Below are 23,293 nucleotides of genomic sequence, written 5' to 3' on the forward strand. Positions count from 1 at the left end.
GCCTGGGCCCCATACAGGAGGACTGGTGGTACCCTTTTATGCATGGTCCTGCTGACACCTCCTGAAGCCCAGAGGGCAGGTCTAAGACAGTTAGTTGGTCTTGTGGGAGACTGAGAGTGTGCTGCTGCAATAGCCTTCAATTAAACTTCAGTGGCAAACAATGGGGAGGGGAAGGAGAACACATTAAAGAGCAACACACTTTTCCATCAAGCACCAGAAGCATAAGTAGATGGGCAGAAACAGGTGAGGGTGGAATTTATATAACACAGTGGTACAGAAAGTTGGGCAGAATTTAAAAGTAATAATTAACAAAGGTTTAGCCTAGTGGGCAGGGAACCCAGTGAAGGTAAAGTGTATAATATTCTTTTTAAGAATAGGGTATATTTGTCCCACCTGTTTGTTAAATTTAACATTCAGAGTCAATATGGAAGCTCATCTTGGGCACTTTAGGTTCATAATGTGAAAAAACCATACAAACTTTCTAATGAAGCCCTCTATGATTGTATCTTTGCTGCTTTTAGTTAGTACATCAGTTACTGTATTATATTTGCCAATAAAAGTTGATGTTGGCCAAAAGAGTAGCGAATTATCAGCAGCAAAGCTCTAAAGTGATTTCTGCAAACAACATAAAATCTTTTGGTACCTTTAACATTATTGTGATATTTGGCTATTCCCTTATATAAATATAAAACAGCATCAAATATGTTATTTTTCTAACACTGCTGTTAAAAGGAATGCCATGTCATTTGTTCTTCTACTGTATGTTTCTAATTCTAAAGTAATATTGCACGCTTGATTGCTGCCTGTTAGAAATTTAAATGAAAGTAAAAGTAAACATGCCCAGTACTTAGGCATCAAGAGAACTTTCCCACAAACCATAAAAGCTCTTTGAGCTCAATCCAGATTAAGTGGATAAGGCTTCCTTACACCATCCGCCATTCCAAGATTCCCACTACAATGTTCTCTTAGGTGGAATTTTCCCACTTGACTTCAGAAATGTATATTGTTTCTTTTCTTTGCAAGAAATGTCAAACTATTTAACATGTCTAAGCCCTTACCTTTACATATGTATATTTAAATACTTTTGCTGGGAGCTTAGGACCTTGTGGGAAAGTTTGCCCGAAAAGCTCTTGAAGTTACAAGAGAATAGCTAATACTTAGCAATCTTGTGTAAATGACCAGCGTTGTTTGAGTATAGAATATAGTTACCATTACTAATTCTGATAAAATGTGATATTGTAAAATTATTGTTGGAGATTTTTGTAATTTTTTATAATTTGTTAGATTTGTTTTTGTATATTGTGAAGCACATGAAAAAGCTTAAAGCCCAGCTGACATTTCAGTTCAAGACAGCTAAATATGTTCTAGATACATCAAAACAAAAAGGTGTTCAAATTTTTACAGATCACTGTAATTCACAGGAAGCTACAGTCCAAGTAGAAAAGCCATACCTCTGCCAGCATGCTGTAGGGAAGGACCCTCACTTTATATGTGGAGCCGGTGGTCTCTCTGCAGAGGTCTCACACACCCCCGCTAAGTCAGAGTTTCAGCTCACCATTCAGCAGGAAGTATGAGCTTTGCTGGTTGCAAAGTGTGAGACTGTGCACATCGTTTGTTTTATTGCACCTTAAATGTACAATTTGATTTAACCACTTGGTAACCAACCTATAGCCGAATGACGGCTACAGCGTAGTTACCCAGTTCTGGGAGGGCGTCATATGGTGTCTTCCCAGAACGCGCCCTCCTGCGTGCCCCCATGGGCTTGCACCCAGCGATCTCCGTGATCGTTGTTTCCTACACAATCGTTTTGTTGTGGTGAGGTAAAAGGCCAATCACAGCGGACTTTTACCACGTGATCATCTGTGTCCAATGACACAGCAGATCACAGAGTAAATACAGTTGCCAGTTATCGGTACCACTTTCCTCATGCTGTCACAGGAGGAAAGTACTGCAGATAACCAACAGCTGTCACAGAGCAGATCGGCACTGATCATCAGGACACTGTGATCAGTGCCCTGCAGTGCCGCTCTGCAGTGACACCCACCAGTGCCCATCAGTGCCTCCCATCAGTGCCCAGCAGTGCCTCCCATCAGTGCCCAGCAGTGTCACCCACCAGTGCCCAGCAGTGCCTCCCATCAGTGACCAGCAGTGCTACCCACCAGCGCCCAGTAGTTCCCACCAACAGTGCTACCCATCAGTACCCCCAGCAGTGCCGCCCAGCAGTGCCCATCACTGCCTCCAGTCAGGGCTGCCAGTCAGTGCCGTCAGTGAGCGCTGCCCATCAGTGCCGCCTAATCAGTGCCTCCTTATCAATGCCTACCACTGCCGCCTCATCAGTGCCCATCAGTGCTACCTATCTGTGCCACCTCATCAGTGGCCATCAGTGCTGCCTATCAGTGCCCATCAGTGCTGCCTATTAGTGCAGCCTCATCAATACACATCAGTGAAGGAGAAAAGTTACCTGTTTGCAAAATGTAACAATAGAAACAAAGAAAAACTTTTTTTTCACATGTTTTGCTCTTTTTTGTTTATAGATCAAAAAATAAAACACCTGATTAAATACCACAAAAGAAAGCTTTATTTATGTGAATTTTTTTTTAATTATTTCATATGGGTACAATGTTGCATCACCGCGCAATTGTTATTCAGCTGAGATTAATCATACACCAGGACCTGCTGATCAGTGGAAGTTTTTAAAGGATAGCTGCACTAGGAAAAATATGTAGGCAACCATCACTGACCTCTTTGAGACCTCCTTAAAAAAAAGATAGTTGACTGTTGTTTTGATCCATTCTAAGCTGGTGGCCAGCAACACTCATGCATATAACAGAGTTGAGCTGAAAACAAATCACTTAATTTGTGTACTTGCAAACGTTCTGCCTTTTCTTTAAAATTCTACAGCATATTTCCTTTTTCCAAATTTTGAAGGATCAGAGAAAAGTTGGACTGCTACACTTTGTCTTAACATATAGAAACAATCTTAGAAAAGAAAAAGCTAGAGTTTTCTGACCTGAAATAAAAAATAATGGGGTGGATTTACTAAAATTGAAGAGTGCAGAAAACAAACTGATGTCGTTTCAATGTTTTAGACATAAATAGTAAAATAATCAGCTAAATGTATGGTTTGTAATTTTATATGCATGTGGGAGCAGCCAATTTTGCTAATTCTATATAAACTGTCTCAGTACAAGACTACCTAACAAACAATACTCTCTGTCATTTCTAATTACATGAAACAGCCACATTGCTTCTGCTAGACAAAACATTACCATTACCCTAAGCCAGTGGTCTCCAAACTACGGCCCGAGGGCCGGATATGGCCCTTTGCTTGCTTTTATCTGGCTCTAGGGGCGATATTTTATCCACTGATATCAACAATGGGGCATAATTCCCTCCACTGACACCAATAAAGGGGCACAATTCCTCCCAATGACACCAACAATGGGGCCCAATGACACCAATGGTGAGACAGAATTCCTCCCAATGATACTACTGATAGGGCGCCATTCCTTTCACTGATATCAGGACCTTTTCTACTCCCAATGGCCAGTCCGGCCCTCCTAAAGTCTGAAGGACAGTAAACTGGCCCTTGTTTAGAGAGTTTGGAGACCTCTGTCCTAGGCCTTAGATCAGATAAAGAAGCTCAGCATCAGAATTGTACTTATTGCATTTTTGTATCCAAAGTGACAACATGTGAGATATTGATTAAATGTTTAAGTGGAATTCCAATTAAAATAAAAAAACTAACCTGTATTAGAAAAATATAATAAACTTTTATATTAAGCACTTTTGTAACTGCTAAAGGATAGATTAGAAACGAGAACAACAACAACAACCGAAACCAAAAAAAATGTATTTTACAATTAGCGTTCCAATTCATCCCAAAAGAGTTCTGCACCAACTCATCAAACCATGCCTTTTTTTTACCTAGCTTTTTGCACAGGGGCACACTCAAGCTGGAAGGGAACAGGGCCTTCCCACAATTGTTGCCACAAGGTTGGAAGTACAGATTTATCTAAAATGTCTTTGTTTGCTAATATCACTCTATAGAGATTGCATGGCTATTGTGTGTGCTTCATTTTATGCACGTGTTTGGAATGTCCAACAAGTTCATATAATGTAGGTGTTATAGTTAAGTGTCCACAAACCTTGGGCAATATAGTGTAAATATGCCTTGCACAATATTTTATAAAATCAACAAAAGATATACTCAACTGGATAAAAAGAAAGGATGAAAGCACACACTGAAGGCCGCTCAGTTTCAGATATGATGGAAAATCTTCAGCTTTGTCACCTCTACGATTAAACCCATGACAGGTGAAATGCGATACGGGACGTGGCTTGGTAGGGGACAAAGCTGAAGTCTTTCCATCATATCTGAAACTAAGCAGCTTTCAGCTTTTCAGCCAAATTTTTTTTAAAAGTAGAGTTCCAACCCAAACCTTCCTAGTCTCAAAGTTGTCCTGTACCCCCTCCTAACATCTATGCTGATTAACCTGTGTAAGAAAGATGTACACTCACCGGCCACTTTATTAGGTACACCTGTTCAATTGCTTAGTTACGCAAATTGCTAATCAGCCGATCACATGGCTGCAACTCAATGCATTTAGGCATCTAGATGTGGTGAAGACAATTTGTTGAAGTTCAAACCAAGCATCAGAATGGGGAAGAAATGGGATTTGAACGTGGTATGGTTGTTGGTGCCAGACAGGCTAGTCTGAGTATTTATACTGCTGATCTACTGGGATTTTCACACACAACCATCTCTAGGGTTTACAGAGTATGGCTTGAAAAAGAGAAAATATCCAGTGAGCAGCAGTTGTGTGGACAAAAATGCCTTGTCGATGTCAGAGGTCAGAGGAGAATGTGCAGACCAGTTCGAGGCGATAGGAAGGCAACAGTAACTCATGTCAATATAGACCAAAATCTCTGAGGAATGTTTCCAACAGCTTGTTGAATCTATGCCACAAAAAACTAAGGCAATTCTGAAGGCAAAAGGGGGTCTAACAAGGTGTACCTAATAAAGTGGCTGGTGAGTGTATATACATGCATACCTTGGTTTACGAAATTAATGCTTTCTCCGGGATGCTTCGTATTGCGAAAAATTCGTAAACCAAAACGTGGTTTCCCATAGGAATACATTGAAAACCAATTCATCCATTCCAGAGTTTTAAAAAAAGTAAAAAAAAGTCTTTTATCTGTTCAAAACCCTATAAAGTGATCTTTAAAGGCATAAATACTGTATAGGGACATGATTAAAAATTTCCAGAATGGCTCCAAAACTCGATGCAAAAACCGCTCCAACACCTCCGCACTCGATGTCACGTGTTACCCACAGACTCCAACATGCATGGGGTCGGTGCTATAAACCCCCCAGGCGCAATTCATCTTGGGAAAACTTGCTTCGTATTGCGAAAAAAAATCGTAAATGCATTGAAAACCAATTAATCCGTTCCGGGGGTCAGAAAAAAGTTTTTAAAATAGTCTTATCTGTTCAAAACTCTTTATATAGTGCACTTTAAACGCACATGGCCAGCGCTATAAACCTCCCAGGCGCAATGCATCCTGGGGAAACTTGCTTTGTACTGCAAAAAATGAGTAAACTGAGGCATTATTTTCAATGGAATTTCATTCGTAAGCCGAAAATTACGTTAACCAAGGAGTTCGTAAACTCTCTTCTCACCCCTGTGACATTGCTAGGTGTGGCCAATCACCAGTGTTGTTACATAGAAGAAAGGAGAATAAGTCACATTTTTACCTATACCTGGAAGTACTGGCTAAGTAATTTTGCTTTTTCAAGCAAAGAGGGCAACAGGCAACTGAAGGAAAGGTAAGTATAGGCAACCATGGAAGCTGACTTAAAGAATTGAACATGTTGTTTTGTCATGCATGGGCAAAGCACACGTTCACTTAAATCAAATTTATAACTAACCCTTTACACTGCAAATCTGGATTTCATTGGGTGGTCTGGAGTTATGCTTATACCCTTGTAAACCTGGACCAATCATGTGCTTTACAATGGAGATCAGTTCTCTCCGCTACTCTCCTCATTTCTCCCTCCGTGTCAAAATAATGCATGTGTCTGTTGCTATGGTTCATAAAGAAACAAAACTAACACAATCATTAAAGTAACAGTGGTTGTAAACTCAGCTGTCAGAAAGATGTCATTTTTACACATGTACTTTCACGTTGACATCCTAAAATCTATAAAAAAAAAAAAGAACTGGTGAAAAGATTAAAATCAGTTATGCAATTCCAATCTTCAGTCAGGGTTTTATTTATCACCAGTACCAGGCTGACTCAATGTAGACTCCCCTGTGGGATCCAATGTTAACGGCATAGTCCATTTTTTTGCAAAAAACTAATAAAAGCATCCACGTAAATAAAATAAAGAATGTGTATTTATTACATTTTTGCACTGAAATCTGCAAAACATTTCAATTGTAATCTCCAAGGAGCAGGGCCCTCCTTTCCTTCTTATATTGATTTGTATTGTTGCTGTATTGTCTCCCATTATATTGTAAAGCATTGAGCAAACTGTTGGCACTATATAAATCCTGTATAGTAAAAATAATAATAATTGTGAGCAGTGTGTCACTGGTTCCTGCAGACTATTCCCCCAGCCCCAGGTATGGCCCTTCAGTTATGGAGCTGGAGGAGGCAAACATCGGAATAAAAGTGTGGTGACATCACCACCCTTGTGCTCTATTCACATCTACGAGTCCCTCTGCTGCCGTGGCTGATGGAACTTGTAGTCTTTTTATTCAAAGTCACCTGTGAATTGACAATGCAGAACCACACACAGCCACATCAAATTCAAAACAAAACTTTAAAGAATATTTCTTTAACATGTTACATGAAAAAAAAAATATGTTACATGGTCAGAAAGGTGGACTATTCTTTTAAAAAGTAAGAAGGTCAGAGGTCAGATTTCTACTAGTGCTGCAGCCTACTACTTTGGCGACAGAGATGTTGTGCTGGGTGGAATAGCTTGGACTGCACTTACATTAGTAGAGGCTTATAGAACTTTGATATGTGATCTGTTAAGCACTGTTTCCCAGCACCCTGCACAGATAACTGTACTAACGTTTTGGTTTACTTGTGATTACAAATTTTGACGAACACACACCTTTTGCATTATTTTATAAGCAGTTTGTGATATCGGGCTGTATGTGAATTTGAAACTTTAGTTGGAATTTATAACTGCTCTTGCATTATCCAAGTCAACCCCCCCCACTGCAAGCCTCATGCACGTTGCATAGTGGGGTGTAGGCAGGTGTTGGGCTGCAATATAAGCAACAACAAATATTCTTACTCTCTATATAACACTTTTTACAAATATATTGCTGTGTACTGACTTGGGTGCCTGCTGCTCATATAAATGCAGTATTCACTACTACAGGCACCAGGCAGCAAATTTAGACCTGAAGTGCAGATATTGCCTGGAGCACTAAGGACCCCTAACACCATTTGTGTTGGGTAGCGCAGCAGGGCAACTCGACTTGTTTTTATTAAAGAATGTGTAAACCCAACATTGCTTATTATTGATATGTGCCTACTGTACCTTGTACAACAAAGTATCCTTTTTATTTTGTATTTCTTCCTTTGTGTGAAATATTGCTAAAGAGTGATTAATCACTCCAGAGAACACGTCTCCACTGCTCTAGAGTCCAGTGGCGGCGTGCTTTACACCACTGCATCCGGCGCTTTGCATTGCACTTGGTGATGTAAGGCTTGGATGCAGCTGCTTGGCCATGGAAACCCATTCCATGAAGCTCTGTACACAGTGTTGTTGTCGTAATCTGAAGGCCACATGAAGTTTGAAGGTCTTTAGCTATTGACTCTGCAGACAGTTGGTGACTTTTATGGACTGTGCACTTCAGCATGTGCTGACCCCGCTCTGTCATTTTACGTGGCCTACCACTTTGTGGCTGAGTTGTTGTTCCCAGTTGCTTCCTATTTGTTATAATACCACTAACAGTTGAATATTTAGTAGCAAGGAAATTTCATGGATGGACTTATTGCACAGGTGGCAACCTATCACGGTACCACGCTTGAATGCACTGAGCTGAGAGCGACCCATTCTTTCACAAGTGTTTGTAGAAGCAGACTGCATGCCTAGGTGAATAATTTTATACAATTCTTGATCGTAGGTCTTCTGAGAGCTCTTTTCTGCGAGGCATGGTTCACATCAGACAGTGCTTTTTGAAACCAGTAAACCCAAAACAGGTGTGTGTTTTTTAAGGGCAGGACAGCTGTCAGCAACACATCCAATATCATCACACTGATTGGAGTCAAGGTTGGCTCACTCCTAGCTCCAATTAGCTCTGGGAGAAGTCATTAAGCTAGGGCCTCACATACTTTTTCCTCCCTGCACTGTGAATGTTTACATGTTATGTGCAATTAAACCATGGCAACATCTAATGTTTGTGTAGTATTATGTTCAGCAGACTGTGTTCTTCTATTGTTGTGACTTAGATGACGTTCAGAGCACATTTTATGCCCAATTCATGCAAAACTCTACATAATCCCAAGGGGTTCACATACTTTTTCTTGCACCTGTATATATATACACACACAGTATATCCACTTGACGACTAGCACTGCACTCATACATCATCCCAGTACCATTATTTTAGTGCTGTTGCTGATGTTTACATTCCTTGTTACAGCAATAAAAGTGATCCAAAAAAAATTAAAGCGACAGTGTAAAAATAATAATATTAATGAAAAAAATAATATATTTTTTTTAAAGTGCCCCCGGTCCCCCCTTGCTCACAGTCAAAAGGTTATGTATTATATTTTTTGCATTAAAATTCAAAAAGTGTATTTTTCCAAACTGAGTTTGAAAAACTGCTGCCCATACACCGTGTGAGATAAAGTATTGCAACACTGACCTGTTTGTTGTCTAGGGCCTTTGCTGTAAAAAAATATATATCGTTTGGAGTTCCTTAGAAATTTTCTAGCAAAAAATACTGATTGTTAAATGTAAACAAAAAGTGCCAAAAAAGGCTCAGTCTTATATAATATATATATATATTATATATATATATATATATGTTTAGGTTGTAAAGACCTTATGAATTCCTAGTGCACAAGTGAATGGAAAAACACATATCTAGCAGAATTGAAAAGTAAAATTGTCCAGTGGAAAATGCCTCTTACATGAGAGTTTAATAAAGGAACACAATGAAACAAACTGAAGCTCCAGACTAGAGTTTAAAATGCCTTCCAGAAACTATGCAATGTTCTATTGTACTGCAGTGCAACTAGGAAACAGAAAGACTTCTTTCCATTGGCAACATAATACTCACCTTCATTCTGCGATGTGGTTTCTGTACCCTCTGGTGTTTTATCTGGCATCTCTGCTGAGACCTGGTTGGCAATACCTGCAGGACAAAAAGAATGGAAAGGATTCTCATACGCAGCCAAGACATTCCAGTTAAAGGACACCTTTACACAGAGCTAAGGCTAATGTTTCAGGATAGATTTCCCATAATTTTCCCTTTTTTTGTTTTGGGTCTTTGGATACTGAAAGAGCTGTCCCAGTCATTTAAGATGTGTATAGGTCTAGCTGACAGGAAAAAACAGAGATAGCTCTACAGCAATTGGAGTAAATTGCCCACAGATCACACATGCATAAAAAAAGACAAGCTCTGTGAAAAGTAAAATGTAATGACCATTGGAGTCCATTTTTTTTTTTAGATTTTTTTCTTCAATAATCATACAATAAAACTTCAACTAGAGCATACCAATCTAGTAATTTTTTATGTGTATATCTCACTGTTACTAAAAGGCAATACTTTTGGGTGCTGGTTTGTCCATGATCACCTTTAAAGTATAACTAAAGGCAAAACTTTTTTTTTTGTTTTGGATAGAGTGGAGATGGATTAGAACACCTGTCAGATGTTATTGACGTATGTGTCCCCATTAGGGAGACTGACCCTATCTATTAGTCCTGTTTACCTTTTATCTCTGAAAGTGAAAGTAAATGTAAATCACAAATTTTGGGTTGTCCCCAGAAAAGTAATGGAGGGGAAATCTTCAAATGGGGACACTAGTTCTGGTGACCTGAGGGTCCCCAAGGAATTCCCTTAATTTGAAGGGATTTCCTTCCACTTCCAGTTGGGACAGGAAGTGAAGAAAAATCTCCACAATGGGACACAGATGGCAAAAAAAAACAAAAAACGGATAGGGTTATAACCCTCACTTCCTCTATCCAACATGAAAAAAAAAGTTTTGCCTGTAAATCTAATTTAATGTTTCAAACTGTTTTTACTTTAATAAATTTGGCTGCATTGCAAAAAACATTTAATGAATAGAGCTTCCCACAGTACATGGGTTCTTCTGCACAGTGACTCAATGTCTATGTGATTACATAAATCAAAAATGTCCAAAGAAATGTCCATAAATATATATAGTGAGACCATAAAAATATATATATTCTTCAAAATTTCTTATTATTAAAACTTCTGTGTTGTATAACCCAACACCCACGTGAAATCCACCACCAAACGAATTAAATACACTCACCAGAGCTCCATGCTGGTAAAGTTATAAACCAGCTAAAAGCGCTTTGACTCTGGGAGCAACGATCTGCAGGGGCACTGCTGACTATTGCAACTCCTTAATTTGAATCTTCATGCACTCAAATGGGATCACTCACCAGAGCTCCATGCTGGTAAAGTTATGGGGATGACGTCATCACGTATAGGTGAGCTGCCGATGTCAAACTGTGACCGGAGCAAACCTATGACAAACATTATTTTATGCGTTATATGCTAGTGTCAGCTGTGACACTTTTCAATGTGAGTACATTTGAAGTTTTTAACTTTATAAAATGCCTGCATGGTTTTACGCTATGTAGATTCCTCTTTCTTTCCTTTATGATCCCATTTGAGTGCATGAACATTCAAATTAAGCAGTTGTAATAGTCAGCATGTGCCCCTGCAGATCGTTGCTCCCAGAGCCAAAACGCTTTTAGCTGATTTATAACTTTACCAGCATGGAGCTTTGGTGAGTGTATTTTATTCGTTTGGTGGTGGATTTCTTGTGGGTGTTGGGTTATACAACACAGAAGGTTTAATAATAAGAATTTTTGAAGAATATATATATTTTTATGGTCTCATATATATATTTATGGACATTTCTTTGGACATTTATTGATTTATGTAATCACATAGACATGAGTCACTGTTTTTTGCATAGTATAATCCATTTATTTAATTATTGATTTTTCTTTATTTGCACCAATATAGATTTTCTCTGATGTATTAAGAGGTGTATTATGAGTGAGGAGCGCTGTCTTAATTGATTAATTATTCCAATCAATAGATTAGCTTCTTCTGAACAGGATAGGCCATATATGGATCGAAATTCAGCTGGTTCCTGCTGAACTAGCTGAATTTTGATCCATGTATGGCCAGCTCAACTCTGCAAGGGATAACGCTTGCAATGTTGTATGTTACAGTCCTTAGATGTGTTGGCTGCATTAGTTCTCTTTTTTAAGCTAAATCATTTTCAGCAAATACAGAAAATGCTCATTGATCTAGCCAGAAATTCAGTGTCCTTGTCAATTCATGTCAGCTGCACCAAAGAATGTCTTTGTTCTTAGCTATCTTCTGTAAACTACCAATTGCCATGCCCCCTTGTAATGGAGATGAATAGATGAGGACTTGTTTGTGGTCCATATCAAGACAGCAGGCTAGGGTGGTAACCATGGTTCCTTTCATAGATCAGTGGAGGAGTGACATGGCCACTCAGGGACACGAAAAGGTATTATTTTAAGGATATTATTTTCAGGATTATCAGGTGAAAATAAAGCATTAAAGACTGAAAAAAGAAGAATGAAAAAACAAAATGAATGTGGCCACAATAATAAGGACTAGTACACTACAATATTCCATTACATTCTTAGTTTTGGGGTTTAGATAATGTCTAAAGTAACAATGCTGTGTCCTATAGTGAACCAGGGGCCAGAGGATGGAAATACGACATATGATAAGTGCATACAAAAATTTTACAATTATATTTCTAAATAAAAACACTATGTTTGCTCTAGTGACAGGTTCTCTTTAAAAACGTAAACGCCAAGCTTGGCCTGTTGTGACAGTGGAGAGGGTTGGGATTCCCTAGATGGGGTAAAAAACAGTAGAGAAAATCTGAAAGCATTTGTATTGGGTAACATGCCTCATAAAAAGAAGAAGTGTGGATTGTGGGGATACTGCTGCTTAACTGCAAAGTCTCTTTTTATCTTTTTCTAAGCTGAAAACCAACTTTTTTACATTTCAGAGGCAGAAGAGCTAAAACAAATATCCCTCTGAAAATATATGGTTGTTTCTGTCATAACTATAGTATTATGTATATTTAGCTGGTACTGCATTATATATTGGTGTGAGATTTGAAAGGCTGACCCTTTTTTATTATTTTTTTCAAAAAACCAAACCAATGCCACGCTTGAAATTAAGTGAATCATTTACACATACTGCAGCTGTCACCCTGTGATTTCTCAGCATTTTTTTATACCCATAAAATTATAACTAAATAAGGATTTCAGAACAGTCAGAAGAATTGCAAATTACTTTTGTTGACATGACTCTTCCTAGCAAAATAAAAAAATAGTATGCTGGAGAATGACAATGGTAGATAGAATAAAAGAAGTGATATATTTATAATCTATGTAAAAATGTGAATGTCAATTAGAGCTGCTATTTTTAAATATATTAAATTTATATGTAAAAATGTGTGAAAATACCCATAAAACAGCACTCTCAACCTTCAACTATACCAAGATATAAGTGTCATATAATCAAGATAAAAAATAAACAATATATAAAAATAAAATAAATTTAAATAATTAAATGAAACTGCCACCAAATAAAGTGCAGCTATGTGCCAAAAAACATATATCAGTGTATATCAAATATATGATATATATATTTGATATACACTGATATATGTTTTTTGGCACATAGCTGCACTTTATTTGGTGGCAGTTTCATTTATTTTATTTTTATATATTGCTTATTTTTTATCTTGATTATATGACACTTACATTTTGGTATAGTTGAAGGTTGAGAGTGCTGTTTTATGGGTCTTTTCACACATTTTTACATATAATTTAATTTATTTAAAAATAGCAGCTCTAATTGAACCATCTATTGGGATTGCTACATTCAGGATGCGCGATGTTATAGGCTCTGAGACATATTGATAGTATATCGTTATTATCCTTTTGCCTATATATCTCACATTTATATTTATAATTTAATTTGTTATGGATTGTAATCCATATGATTAAGCTTGGAAATTGGATATGATTTTGTCGTGAAAAATTAGGAAAAAAAACCACACAAATATATAGGAACCAAGCTTTACTTTCAGACCTGAAGCCCCTGGCTTCTATGTGTGAGCAAATTCAATTTCAGATCCTATCTATAATCTGGTCCCAATAACACAGGTTGGTAGTAATTTCCAACTTGATCACCTCTCCTCGGTCCCATGCCCAATGTGAAACACTACCTCTGTCTGCCTCTGTTTGCTCTGTCTCTTTCCCCTTGCCCTATAATCTTGCTCTCTCCTCTTCCCAACTCTCCTTCCAGACATTTTGCTTTTTCCAGGTCACTTAGGTTAATATCACATGGGTATCCATGGTTCAAATGATAATATTTTTCATGGACAATATATCTGGTTAGTTTTTACTTTTCTTATGAACTAATGAATCTTGGACTTGACTTTTTCTTTTCTACCAGTTCTAAAGAAAGAAGCTGTATCTTTTTAGTCCTTTTTATACAAAAAAAATTCTTTAAAAAATGTGTAAGAGCAAACATTTAAAATTTTGCAAGTTACTTAAAAAAAACTTACAATTTTACATGTGCTTTGCCCAACATTGTCAAAGGGTGGAAAAAGGGTCCCTAGGCTTATGTAAGTGGCAACCAAATTGATTTGGAGGGCTTTTCCTTGGACTCCTGATAGTACGGAGAGCAGTAAGGGAATGAAGGAAAGGTATGTAAAGGTAGCTGTGGGGAAGAGGGGAGTGGTGGCATTACAAACATGAATCTATGCTCTCCAATGTCGGCAAAGCAAAACTTCACTTTTAGGTAAACACTAAGGGCCAGTTCACAGCACATGCAGCCCATTGCCTTTCTTTTCTGCATCAAAAACATGCAGATAGTAAGTTATCTGGTTTCCAATGGCATAGTTTACATCAGTGAGGAGAGTTCCAGAAAAAAAAGTAGAACATGCTTCATTTTTTTTCTGCACTGAACGATACTGGACCGCGGGAAAAAAACATCAAAAACACACCGTAATACACCTAAATGCACATGTGCTTATTTAAGGTGAAGAAAAAAAAGAGGGGAAAAATGCACCGGAACGCATCAAAAACAAACTGGAATGCATCAAAAACAAACTAGAAGGCATCAAAACTGCGAGTGCAGAATTGCACCCGGAACGCATCAGGACTACAGTTCTATGGCGTGAACCGGCCCTGAAACAATAATTCAAAACGTATTTGCTGGAAATATACTTTACTTTCCTTAAGTCAAAAGAAGCTCATTGGACAACAAAATATCAAAATGATGCTTGACCACTTATTTCTAGTTCCAAATAACAAATTCAACATATTTTTAATTGTGTTGAGAATAAAGTTTTCTTTCAAATAGACAGTGACATCATGCACAACAAAGCCTGTATGTTAGATGTAAATGGTTAATGTTCAAAGGCATAAACTGCTGCCTCGGGGTATTTTGAGGGCTCACTCAATCTGCAGTAACTATCAATTGTATAGCTTGTATATGCATGTTTATTCATTATCTAAAATCACTGAAAGACATACATCAATCAATAAAATCACTGCACTGTTATATGTCTTGATTTTAAAAGGGCTGATGTACTTATGTAATTTTAGATAATATTTCAAAGTGTGCCATGAGAGAAATACAAGGGTTGTTATCATTGACCTCTTTTTGAACACTTTAGCTGTCTGGATGCCTATGGCCTAACAAGGTTTCTGTGGCCTGCCACCAGATCTTTAACGACAGTTGGTTATCTTTTGGAGGATCAGAAGTTCCAGGTGGAGCATAAGTGATAGTGAGGTGGTCATGGACGTCAGCTAGTTCAGAGTGTAGGAGAGGACTCAGGACTGTAAAAAGGATTGTTCCCAATATACCCCCAGCAATAGACAACCTTACCTCTATCAAGAAAGCCCTCATGAGTTCAAGAGGAGCCTAGGACTACAATGTGTGTGTGCAAGCTGCTACCCTAACCACTATTGTAAGATATATCTGCTGCTGTGCGCAAAGCAAGCAATTAATAGTACTAAGATGACCACACGTACAGATATGCCAATCTGCCCTGCTCATTAATAGATTGTTGATAACAAAGTTAAGTATACTGAAGTTCAAGTTTGAATATTGCTGAAATTCCTGTATGTTAGCCTGAAAAAATTCCTGAAAGCCTTGGGCCCCTGAAAAAGTAAGCCTGAAATAAAAAGCATTATTGATGCCCATGGACAAATGCCTTACTGTATGTGCGTGTGTACAGGATCATTGTAAAGTACTGTATATATGTGATAAACACCAAAATATACTGTATATCACATCTTATAGTATAGGTGGTCTAAAACAGCCACATATGCAGTGTGAATGCAAAAAATACTACAAGAAACTGAATTTATCACAATAAGTTAATTATAATTATAAAATAGCCACCTACACTATGTTGCTATATATTAATATTTCATAAGCAGAAATGGGCCATACACATGGTGGTGATATGTACTGTATTTATATTTCATCAGTGGAGATGTTGGGGTGCTATAAGACAGGTTGTATTTAACCAAACCTTAAGCTAACCACAGATGAATAGATGTCTCCCCAAGAATCAGAGCATCCAGTGCATCATCAGCAGATTTGCCCATGAGGAATAAGTGGGGCATGTATGTTCGCCAAAATATTTGTAATTTATAATGAGGGCTTAAGATGATTGGAAATGATTGTTATCGTCACCTTGGGTAGTTAGTAAGGACATGCCATGGGTATTACCAAATAAATATAACACCATAAACCATATAACTAGACAAATTCATATGTCCAAAGGGACACAAAGAAAATAAATGAGACTTTATAGGTGTATAAACTTTTAAAGAAATTGAAAACAGTCCACCTAAAATGAAATATTATATTGATACACAACCAATATATATATAAAATTAGCACTGAATACAACTCCTTATAGCACCTCCTGCTAGACCATCCACAGCATAACATAGAAAGCTCATAATCAATTGGAAATTGTCCTAAACCCACTTAGAGCACCAGATAAAATGTTTAAACCATAATAATTTCCGTTATATAGGCTATTATTACGGTGGTGGTGGTGGTGGAGAAGGCTGCAGTGCACCAACACATAAACTTGGAGGAAATGGACATTTATGGCTGTTTCTTTGTTGGATAAACAGTATAATTTGCCATGTCTGGAATTATTGCCTATAGATCTGTACTTAATAAAAGTGATGTTTAGGAAGCAATGATCTTACAAAAATCAGATTGCAGAAAGCCGTTATCAATGTGATGTCTTTTCCATGGAATGTGAGCACAATTAGTTGTTTATTTTATTTGTTTAATTAATTTATTTTTTAAAAAGTCAGCTCTTCTATGAAGTGTAAAGGCAAATGCGTTATTTTTTTAGTTTTGAGTAGTGAGGAGAGGGTTAGTCTCTTTGTCAAGTTTTTATTGCTGTCTATATCCCAGTGAAGATTCACCCATCTTTTTTTCCAGGTGATCGTTATCGCTGAGACAGAAAGTAAGAGGAAATCCATAATTGTAGAGCAAGAAGTGAGGGTTAGTCATCCAGTAGGAACATATGATCCAGTGATAATTGCTTAAGATGAGAATTCCCCCACTTAGGGTAGATTCTCTCTCATATCCTGTTGCATCCCGAAGACAGTAAATAAAAAGAACTCTCCCTAGCAGGACAAAAAAACTGTGAAAAATAACTCGAACAAATAAACTTCTAGTTTGGACCGAAACTGTCCATAAACATAGGAGGGCTACTGGATAATGTATCCTTTAGCAGTCATGAATGTTTAGATTGGCCAAACATTCACTGAACCCTGCTATTATCCTTATTTTGGAGGAACAGTAATGGTAACATGAAAACATTCCCACTTAGAACATTTGGCCAAGGATTCCTGCTATCATTTGACAATACCCGTGAGCCTAATAACTGTTACTCACTGAGGCTGAAATTAGCCGGAGTGGTTAATAGTCTTCTAAAGTACTTGGGTGTCACAGCTCCCAGGTATGACCAGAGATGTGTGACTGATGCAGGGAAACGCAGACTTCAGAAATGTGATAAACAATATAATTTATTAACACTAACCATACAAACATAAACGCAGGGCAATACTAAACATAATACAGTGCAAACAAACCAAACCAAACCAAACCAACCACCCACAGATAACAGTACATACAAGCAAGCGTCGTCAGGCAGGCCGGGTCAATATCAATTGGGCAGGTAGGTACGGGGGGAGCAAGCAGAGAATGGTCGGGGTCACAGGCCAGGTTCAGCAGGTAGCAAGCAGCGAGGTACAGAGGGTCAGACAGAGGGGTGGTCAGGGTCACAAGCCAGGATCAGAGCAGGAGAAGTCAGCAGCAGTTCAGGTCAGGGTCAGCAAAGGAACAGAAACAGGATGCAGGACAGATACAGGGCCCAGGACAAACACAACACCAAGGCAGAGTCTGCAAGTCTGGCCATCCCTTAAATACCCCAGTATCATCAGTTCCAGGTGTTAGCTGGCTGAAAGGTTGAGTCTCTGATTGCTGGGAGCACCCGCTGGCCAGCCCTGGTACTGCAGATCAAAAGGCAGGTGAGTCCCACCATTGCTGGCCAGTCCATTCCTAACAATGGGTAACTTTCTCTGTTTGCTCCTTTCCACAAACATAATGTTCTGAGTTAAAATAGAGGTCACATTGTTATTTTTTCTTAAATTTGATTAAATAATACTAAAATAAGCTGAATTTGCTTTATGTGATGAAGCCAATAATTTGTCAAGTTTTATATTTCAGAATGACCTTTCCAGAGTAATTTTTGCTACTTTGCAAGGACACTACACACTAGAAACACTGTTGAATTGAATGTTCTACCCCCTCAGCAGATAATTTTCTCCTCAGTGGGAACACCAGCTGTCTTGTCCTTTTTACGCAAATAGCTTATTCAATTTATGCAGTACATGCCCAAAAGTCCACACTATTTAGCAAATATTATTAAAAGTAGATAACTTAATATACAAAGAAAAGGTACTTTAAATGATATCAAAGTTTAGCTGGACTGTAACGCAGGGAGAGTTATAGAATTATAGATAGGTTCAACACAACTCTAAGGCAAAGTGAGGTTTTTCCATTACATAGTGCCCTATAGGTGCACCACGTATAGGACCTGATATGTAATATTTTCAGGGGAAACTAACAATTTTATCTTATTCAATGTCTGCACAGTCAGTGTAATACAAAACATCTCAACAGCTACATTTAAGAAAACATGAAAAACAAGTAAGCAATTTTTTCCAGAGTTAGTGAAAATCCTCTAGATAGATTTCCCCTCTACAGCATGGTGACAATGATAAAATCCTGGATTTTCCATCAGTTTCTAGATGATCGAGAGGGTGGCTCTTGTAACAGGAACACAGACAAAATCTAAAAGAGGTTATAATTCATCCTTGTACCATTAGAAATGTTTCAGCTTTAGATAAAATTTAGAGTGGTTGTAAAGCCTGAAGGTTTTTTACCTTCATGCATTCTATGCATGAAGGTAAAATAAAGCTTCAGTATGCAGCTCTCCCCCGCAGCCCCCCTAATACTTACCCAAGCCCAATACCTATCTAGCAATGTGCACAAGAGTAGCTGTTCACTGCCTCCTCATTGGTTTAGAGGCAATCACAGCCAGTGAGGAGGAAGTGGACACATAGAGCAAGGATCAGGATCGAGAACGTACGAGTGCCCTTGTAGCAAGTGACTTGCTCTGGGGGGCATTCGGCAAGGGGGAGGAGCCCAGACCGTCGGCAGGGGACCCGAGAAGAGAAGGGTTGGGGCTATTCTGTGCAAAACCCTTGCACAGAGCAGGTAAGGTTAACATGTTTGTTATTTTTTTTAAATTAAGCCTTTAATATCACTTTAACATTGGGTGGAGTTTATGGATCAAAGTCTGGTGCCATAGTTTTACACTGTCTGTATGTCATCAAACATTATGCACAAAACAAGCTATGTTGCTTTTTGTACCTGTGGATTTTGACTCTATCAGCACCATTAATCATTTCCAGTTAACATATGCTTCCAATGAAGTTATCAAAAACATATACTAAAGGCAATTAATGTAAAGGGAAAGGGAAACACACAGGTAATCTCTCATTCTTGAGTGTTAGTCATGGTGTACATAATGAAGCATCCCAATCAAAATGGATGTCTTCTTTCATATAATTGTATATAGAGAGCCCTTTGTGTGCAGACAAAATAGAAGGAATTTTGATCAAGCCCTTGATGATTATAGTATGGATTAAAGATGATGGATTGTATCTGCAAGTTTTCCTGATTTGCCCGGATGTATTAAAGGAGGAATATGGTATAAAGACACACTTCTTTTTCTTTCCAGAGAATCAAAAGATGAATGAATGATGTCTGCATCACGCCTCTAAGATGACATATTTCCACACATGCCGTATGTTGCTGCATTCCCATAGCCAATAGAGACACAGCCACAGAAACTTGTTAAGTGCCTTGGTTAGAGTGGCACCTCCAGACACACACACCCTATCCATTCCACACTCCAGACCCATGTGTACCCCACTGGGGGTCCCTTCACTAATAATGGCAGAGCGTAGGGGGTTGGGACAAAGAGGCCTAATAACGTGTTCCACAGACAGCCTACAGGAGCACAGAACACTGCTCAGGCTGATAGCTGTTCCCTTGCCCTGGAGCAATGTCCTATTCTGACACTTCTCCCCTCATCTGACTCGGTTTCCCTTTCAGGTACAAACCGTGAGGCCTGTCTGACATAAATAGATTTCTCTGCCACTATGTCTGTATTCTTTGGAAAACATTTTGGCATTTTTAGAAGCTTCAGTTTCCAGAGGCCAGAACACTCCTCTTTTTTCCCTGAATCAGAGGTGGAACCTCTTTTACTTGATGATATGGAGGTGAGTAGTGGGCACACTGATTCCGTAGGCAGTGAAACATTTTCCCTCCCCTGTTGCTTATGAGGTACAAGCTATAGCATGTCAAGTGCTTTCCACTGTGGGCATACTAATTGATAAGTGTAACTTAGTCTTTGCTTAACAGCACCTTCTCCACAGCAAAAAAATACCTTTTTTTGGGGCTCTCCCCTGCACCCCAAGTGTTTGCAAAAGTACTTGCACTTTTCTGGCTCTTCTACAAGCCCAGGGTATTCATGTCACAGGTTACCTGGATGACCTCTTGCAGATGGCCTCCATAGCCAGGACTTTGATAGTATCCAAAGAACCATGCAGTTCCTTCAAACCTTTGGCTGGATAATTGACTTTCCAAAGTCCAGCCTTCTCAACATCTGGTGTATCTGTGTTTAATCTTCCCATGCTAGGGTCTTCCTCCCTCAGGAGAAGATTGACTCCTTAAGGTCCAGCACTTCTGCAAAAGCGTTCTGGGCCTCACAGTGGCCTCCTTAGAGGTGTTCACTTTGCCCAGTTTTACTCCAGTCCCTTTTCATCCAACATCCTCAACATGTAGAACAAACAAATCCAATTCTTGGATCACCCAATGCTTCTATCCTGTCAAGCGAACATCTCACTGACATGGTAGATTTTCACTTCTGATCTGAAACCGGGGAAAACATTCCTTCCAAGGCTTGGAACATGGTAGCGACAGAAGTGAACCTTACAGACTGGAACAGAGTTTACATCTTCCTGAGCTGTTCAGGGTACATGGTCCCACAGGAGTCACCACCAGCCATCAGCATATTGGAGAGCCATCAGACTGCCTCTACAACACTGAACCTCCCTGCTACAAAGACACCCAGCCAGAGTACAAGTTGGACAATGCCACGGCGGTGGCCTACATAAATCATCAAGGAGGCAACAGAAGCTTTGCAGCGCTGAAGGAAATGAGTCTAATATTCTCATGAGCAGAAACTTATATCCCATCTGTCCACATTCTGGGAGTGAGCAGTTGGTGGGCAGATTTTCAAAACCATGAATGCTTAGATCTGGGGTAGTAGTCTCTGCACCCAGAAATATAACAAAATCCCTGTCAAAGCTGAAGAAAATTAGACATGAACACCTTGGCCTCCAGGTTCAATAATCAGCTGAACAATATCGTAGCCAAGACCAGGGATCCTTTATCCTTCACAAAAGATGCTCTGGTGATTCATTGTAATCAATTCCAGCTGGTTTATTGCTTTCATCCAATGAAAATCCTGACTTGGCTGCTGTGCACGATAGAGGAAAGGGTTCCAGTAATTCTCATTGCACCAAATTGGCCCAGTAGTATGTTGTACGCAGACTTCTGCCAGACAAGCCTTGGTCTCTTCCAAATAGACCAGGCTTATTGGCCCAAGGACCTGTGTTCCTTACTTCTTTTCAGTCACTGGCTTTAACAGCATGGCTCTTGAAACCCAAGTGCTAAAGGATAAAGGTATCTTTGACTCAATGATTTCCATTTTACTCAGAGTAACGAAACAAAACTTTTGCAAGATTTATCATTATTTTAATGGCATGAGGACAAAAGGCTTAACCCTAGAGAATATTCTTTCACTCATATTCTGGCCTTTCAGTTTGGTTTTGACCAGCGTCTGGCCCTGAGTATTCTGGAGGGACAGGTTTATGCCTTCTGCTATCCTCTCCCAGAAATCCCTTGCTTTGAAATCCCATATTACCTTTCTACAGTGAGTTGCTCATATAATTCGACTTCCTGTGTCTTCTTGGAATCTCAACTTAGTGCTCTTCAGAGATCTCCAGTTGAAACAATTAGAGGCATTCCTTTGGAAGATCTTATATTTAAAGTTGCTTTCTTGGTCACCATAATGTCTGTTAGCAGCTCTATCTTGTAAAGAGTCTTTTCTTGCTTAGCACAAGGTCAAAGTAGTTTTTAAAAAATAAACTTCTTATTTGCCTAAGGTGATTTTCCCCTTTCACCTCAGTGATTATATTGTCCTTCCTTCTGTCCCTCTGTCCTGCCCGAAAACTTGTCAAAGAAATTGGTCTGCATTGCTTGGATGTGGTCAGGGCTGTCAGCCTGAAAGCTACAGCCTTTATTCACAAGACTTAGTCCCTCTTTGTTTTGCCCGTGGCAAAGGATACCCTGCCTCCTGCTCCACTGTTGCCATGTGGATCAGACAACTGCTTTTCAGGGCCTACACCCTTAAAGACAAGGTTCCGCCTTTTCCAATTAGAGCTGTTGGTGTCTCCTGGGCTTTTAAGCATCAGGTTTGTAAGCCACCACCGTGTTCCCTGTTCACATGTTTTCCAAATTCTACCAGGTGGACGTTCAGGCCTCAGCTGATGCGATCTTCACCCATAAGGAGCTTGAAGTTGTTATCTGAATATTTATTCAGGTTCCTTAAACCCTTGTGTTTCTTGTGGGTCTGTTAGCCATTCTAAGTTGTCATGTTGTTGCCCACCCCTCAGTTTTATTGCATGGCTATGTCCTATGGTCTATGAATACCAGTTCTGCAACCTGTACTGTATGATTAACCGTTTCAATACCGTGCAATTTTACACCTTCCTGCCCAGGCCATTTTTCAGGTTTCAGCGCTCTCACACTTTGAATGACAATTGCGCGGTCATACAACACTGTATCCAAACTAAAATTTTATAATTTTCTTCACACAACTAGAGCTTTCTTTTGGTGGTATTTAATCACCGCTGGGGTTTTTATTTTTTTCTAAATTAACAAAAAAAGACCAAAAATTTTGAAAAAAAAACACATTTTTCTTTGTTTCTGTTATAAAAGTTTACAAATAAATAATTGTTCTTCATAAATTTAGGCCGAGATGTATTCTGCTACATGTCTTTGGTGAAAATAACCCAAATTAGGATGTATTTTTTAGTTTGTAGGAAAGTTATAGAGTTCACAAACTATGGTATAGATCTGAATATTGATCAATCCTGAAGTACTGACAGCCAATCTAATTTCTTGAGGTCCAAGAATGTCAGAACAGTACAGATATCCCACAAATGACCCCTTTTTGCAGAGTAGACAGTCCGACGTACTTCATAAGAGGCATGGCGAGTTTTTTGAAGTTGTATTTTTATGTCATAAATTTT

General features: G+C 38.9%; 1 protein-coding gene across 2 annotated transcripts in view; it reads right to left on the reverse strand.

Annotated features, from left to right (window-relative positions):
* PLEKHG1 (pleckstrin homology and RhoGEF domain containing G1) overlaps window positions 1-23,293 on the reverse strand; it is a 335,693-nt gene that overhangs the window by 234,817 nt on the left and 77,583 nt on the right. The window contains exon 2 of one of the 2 annotated variants that reach the window (XM_089694256.1): window positions 9,315-9,389. The exons of the other annotated variant lie outside the window; for it this stretch is intronic. Within the exon in view, the coding sequence (XP_089550382.1) occupies window positions 9,315-9,363 (49 nt within the window). The 5' untranslated portion in view covers window positions 9,364-9,389. The remainder of the gene's footprint in view (window positions 1-9,314; window positions 9,390-23,293) is intronic. 2 annotated transcript variants of the gene reach the window in all.

Source organism: Staurois parvus, unplaced genomic scaffold (genome assembly GCF_062004578.1).
Source record: "Staurois parvus isolate SC_StPar_1 unplaced genomic scaffold, SC_StPar_1.0 ptg000657l, whole genome shotgun sequence".
Taxonomy (NCBI): domain Eukaryota; kingdom Metazoa; phylum Chordata; class Amphibia; order Anura; family Ranidae; genus Staurois; species Staurois parvus.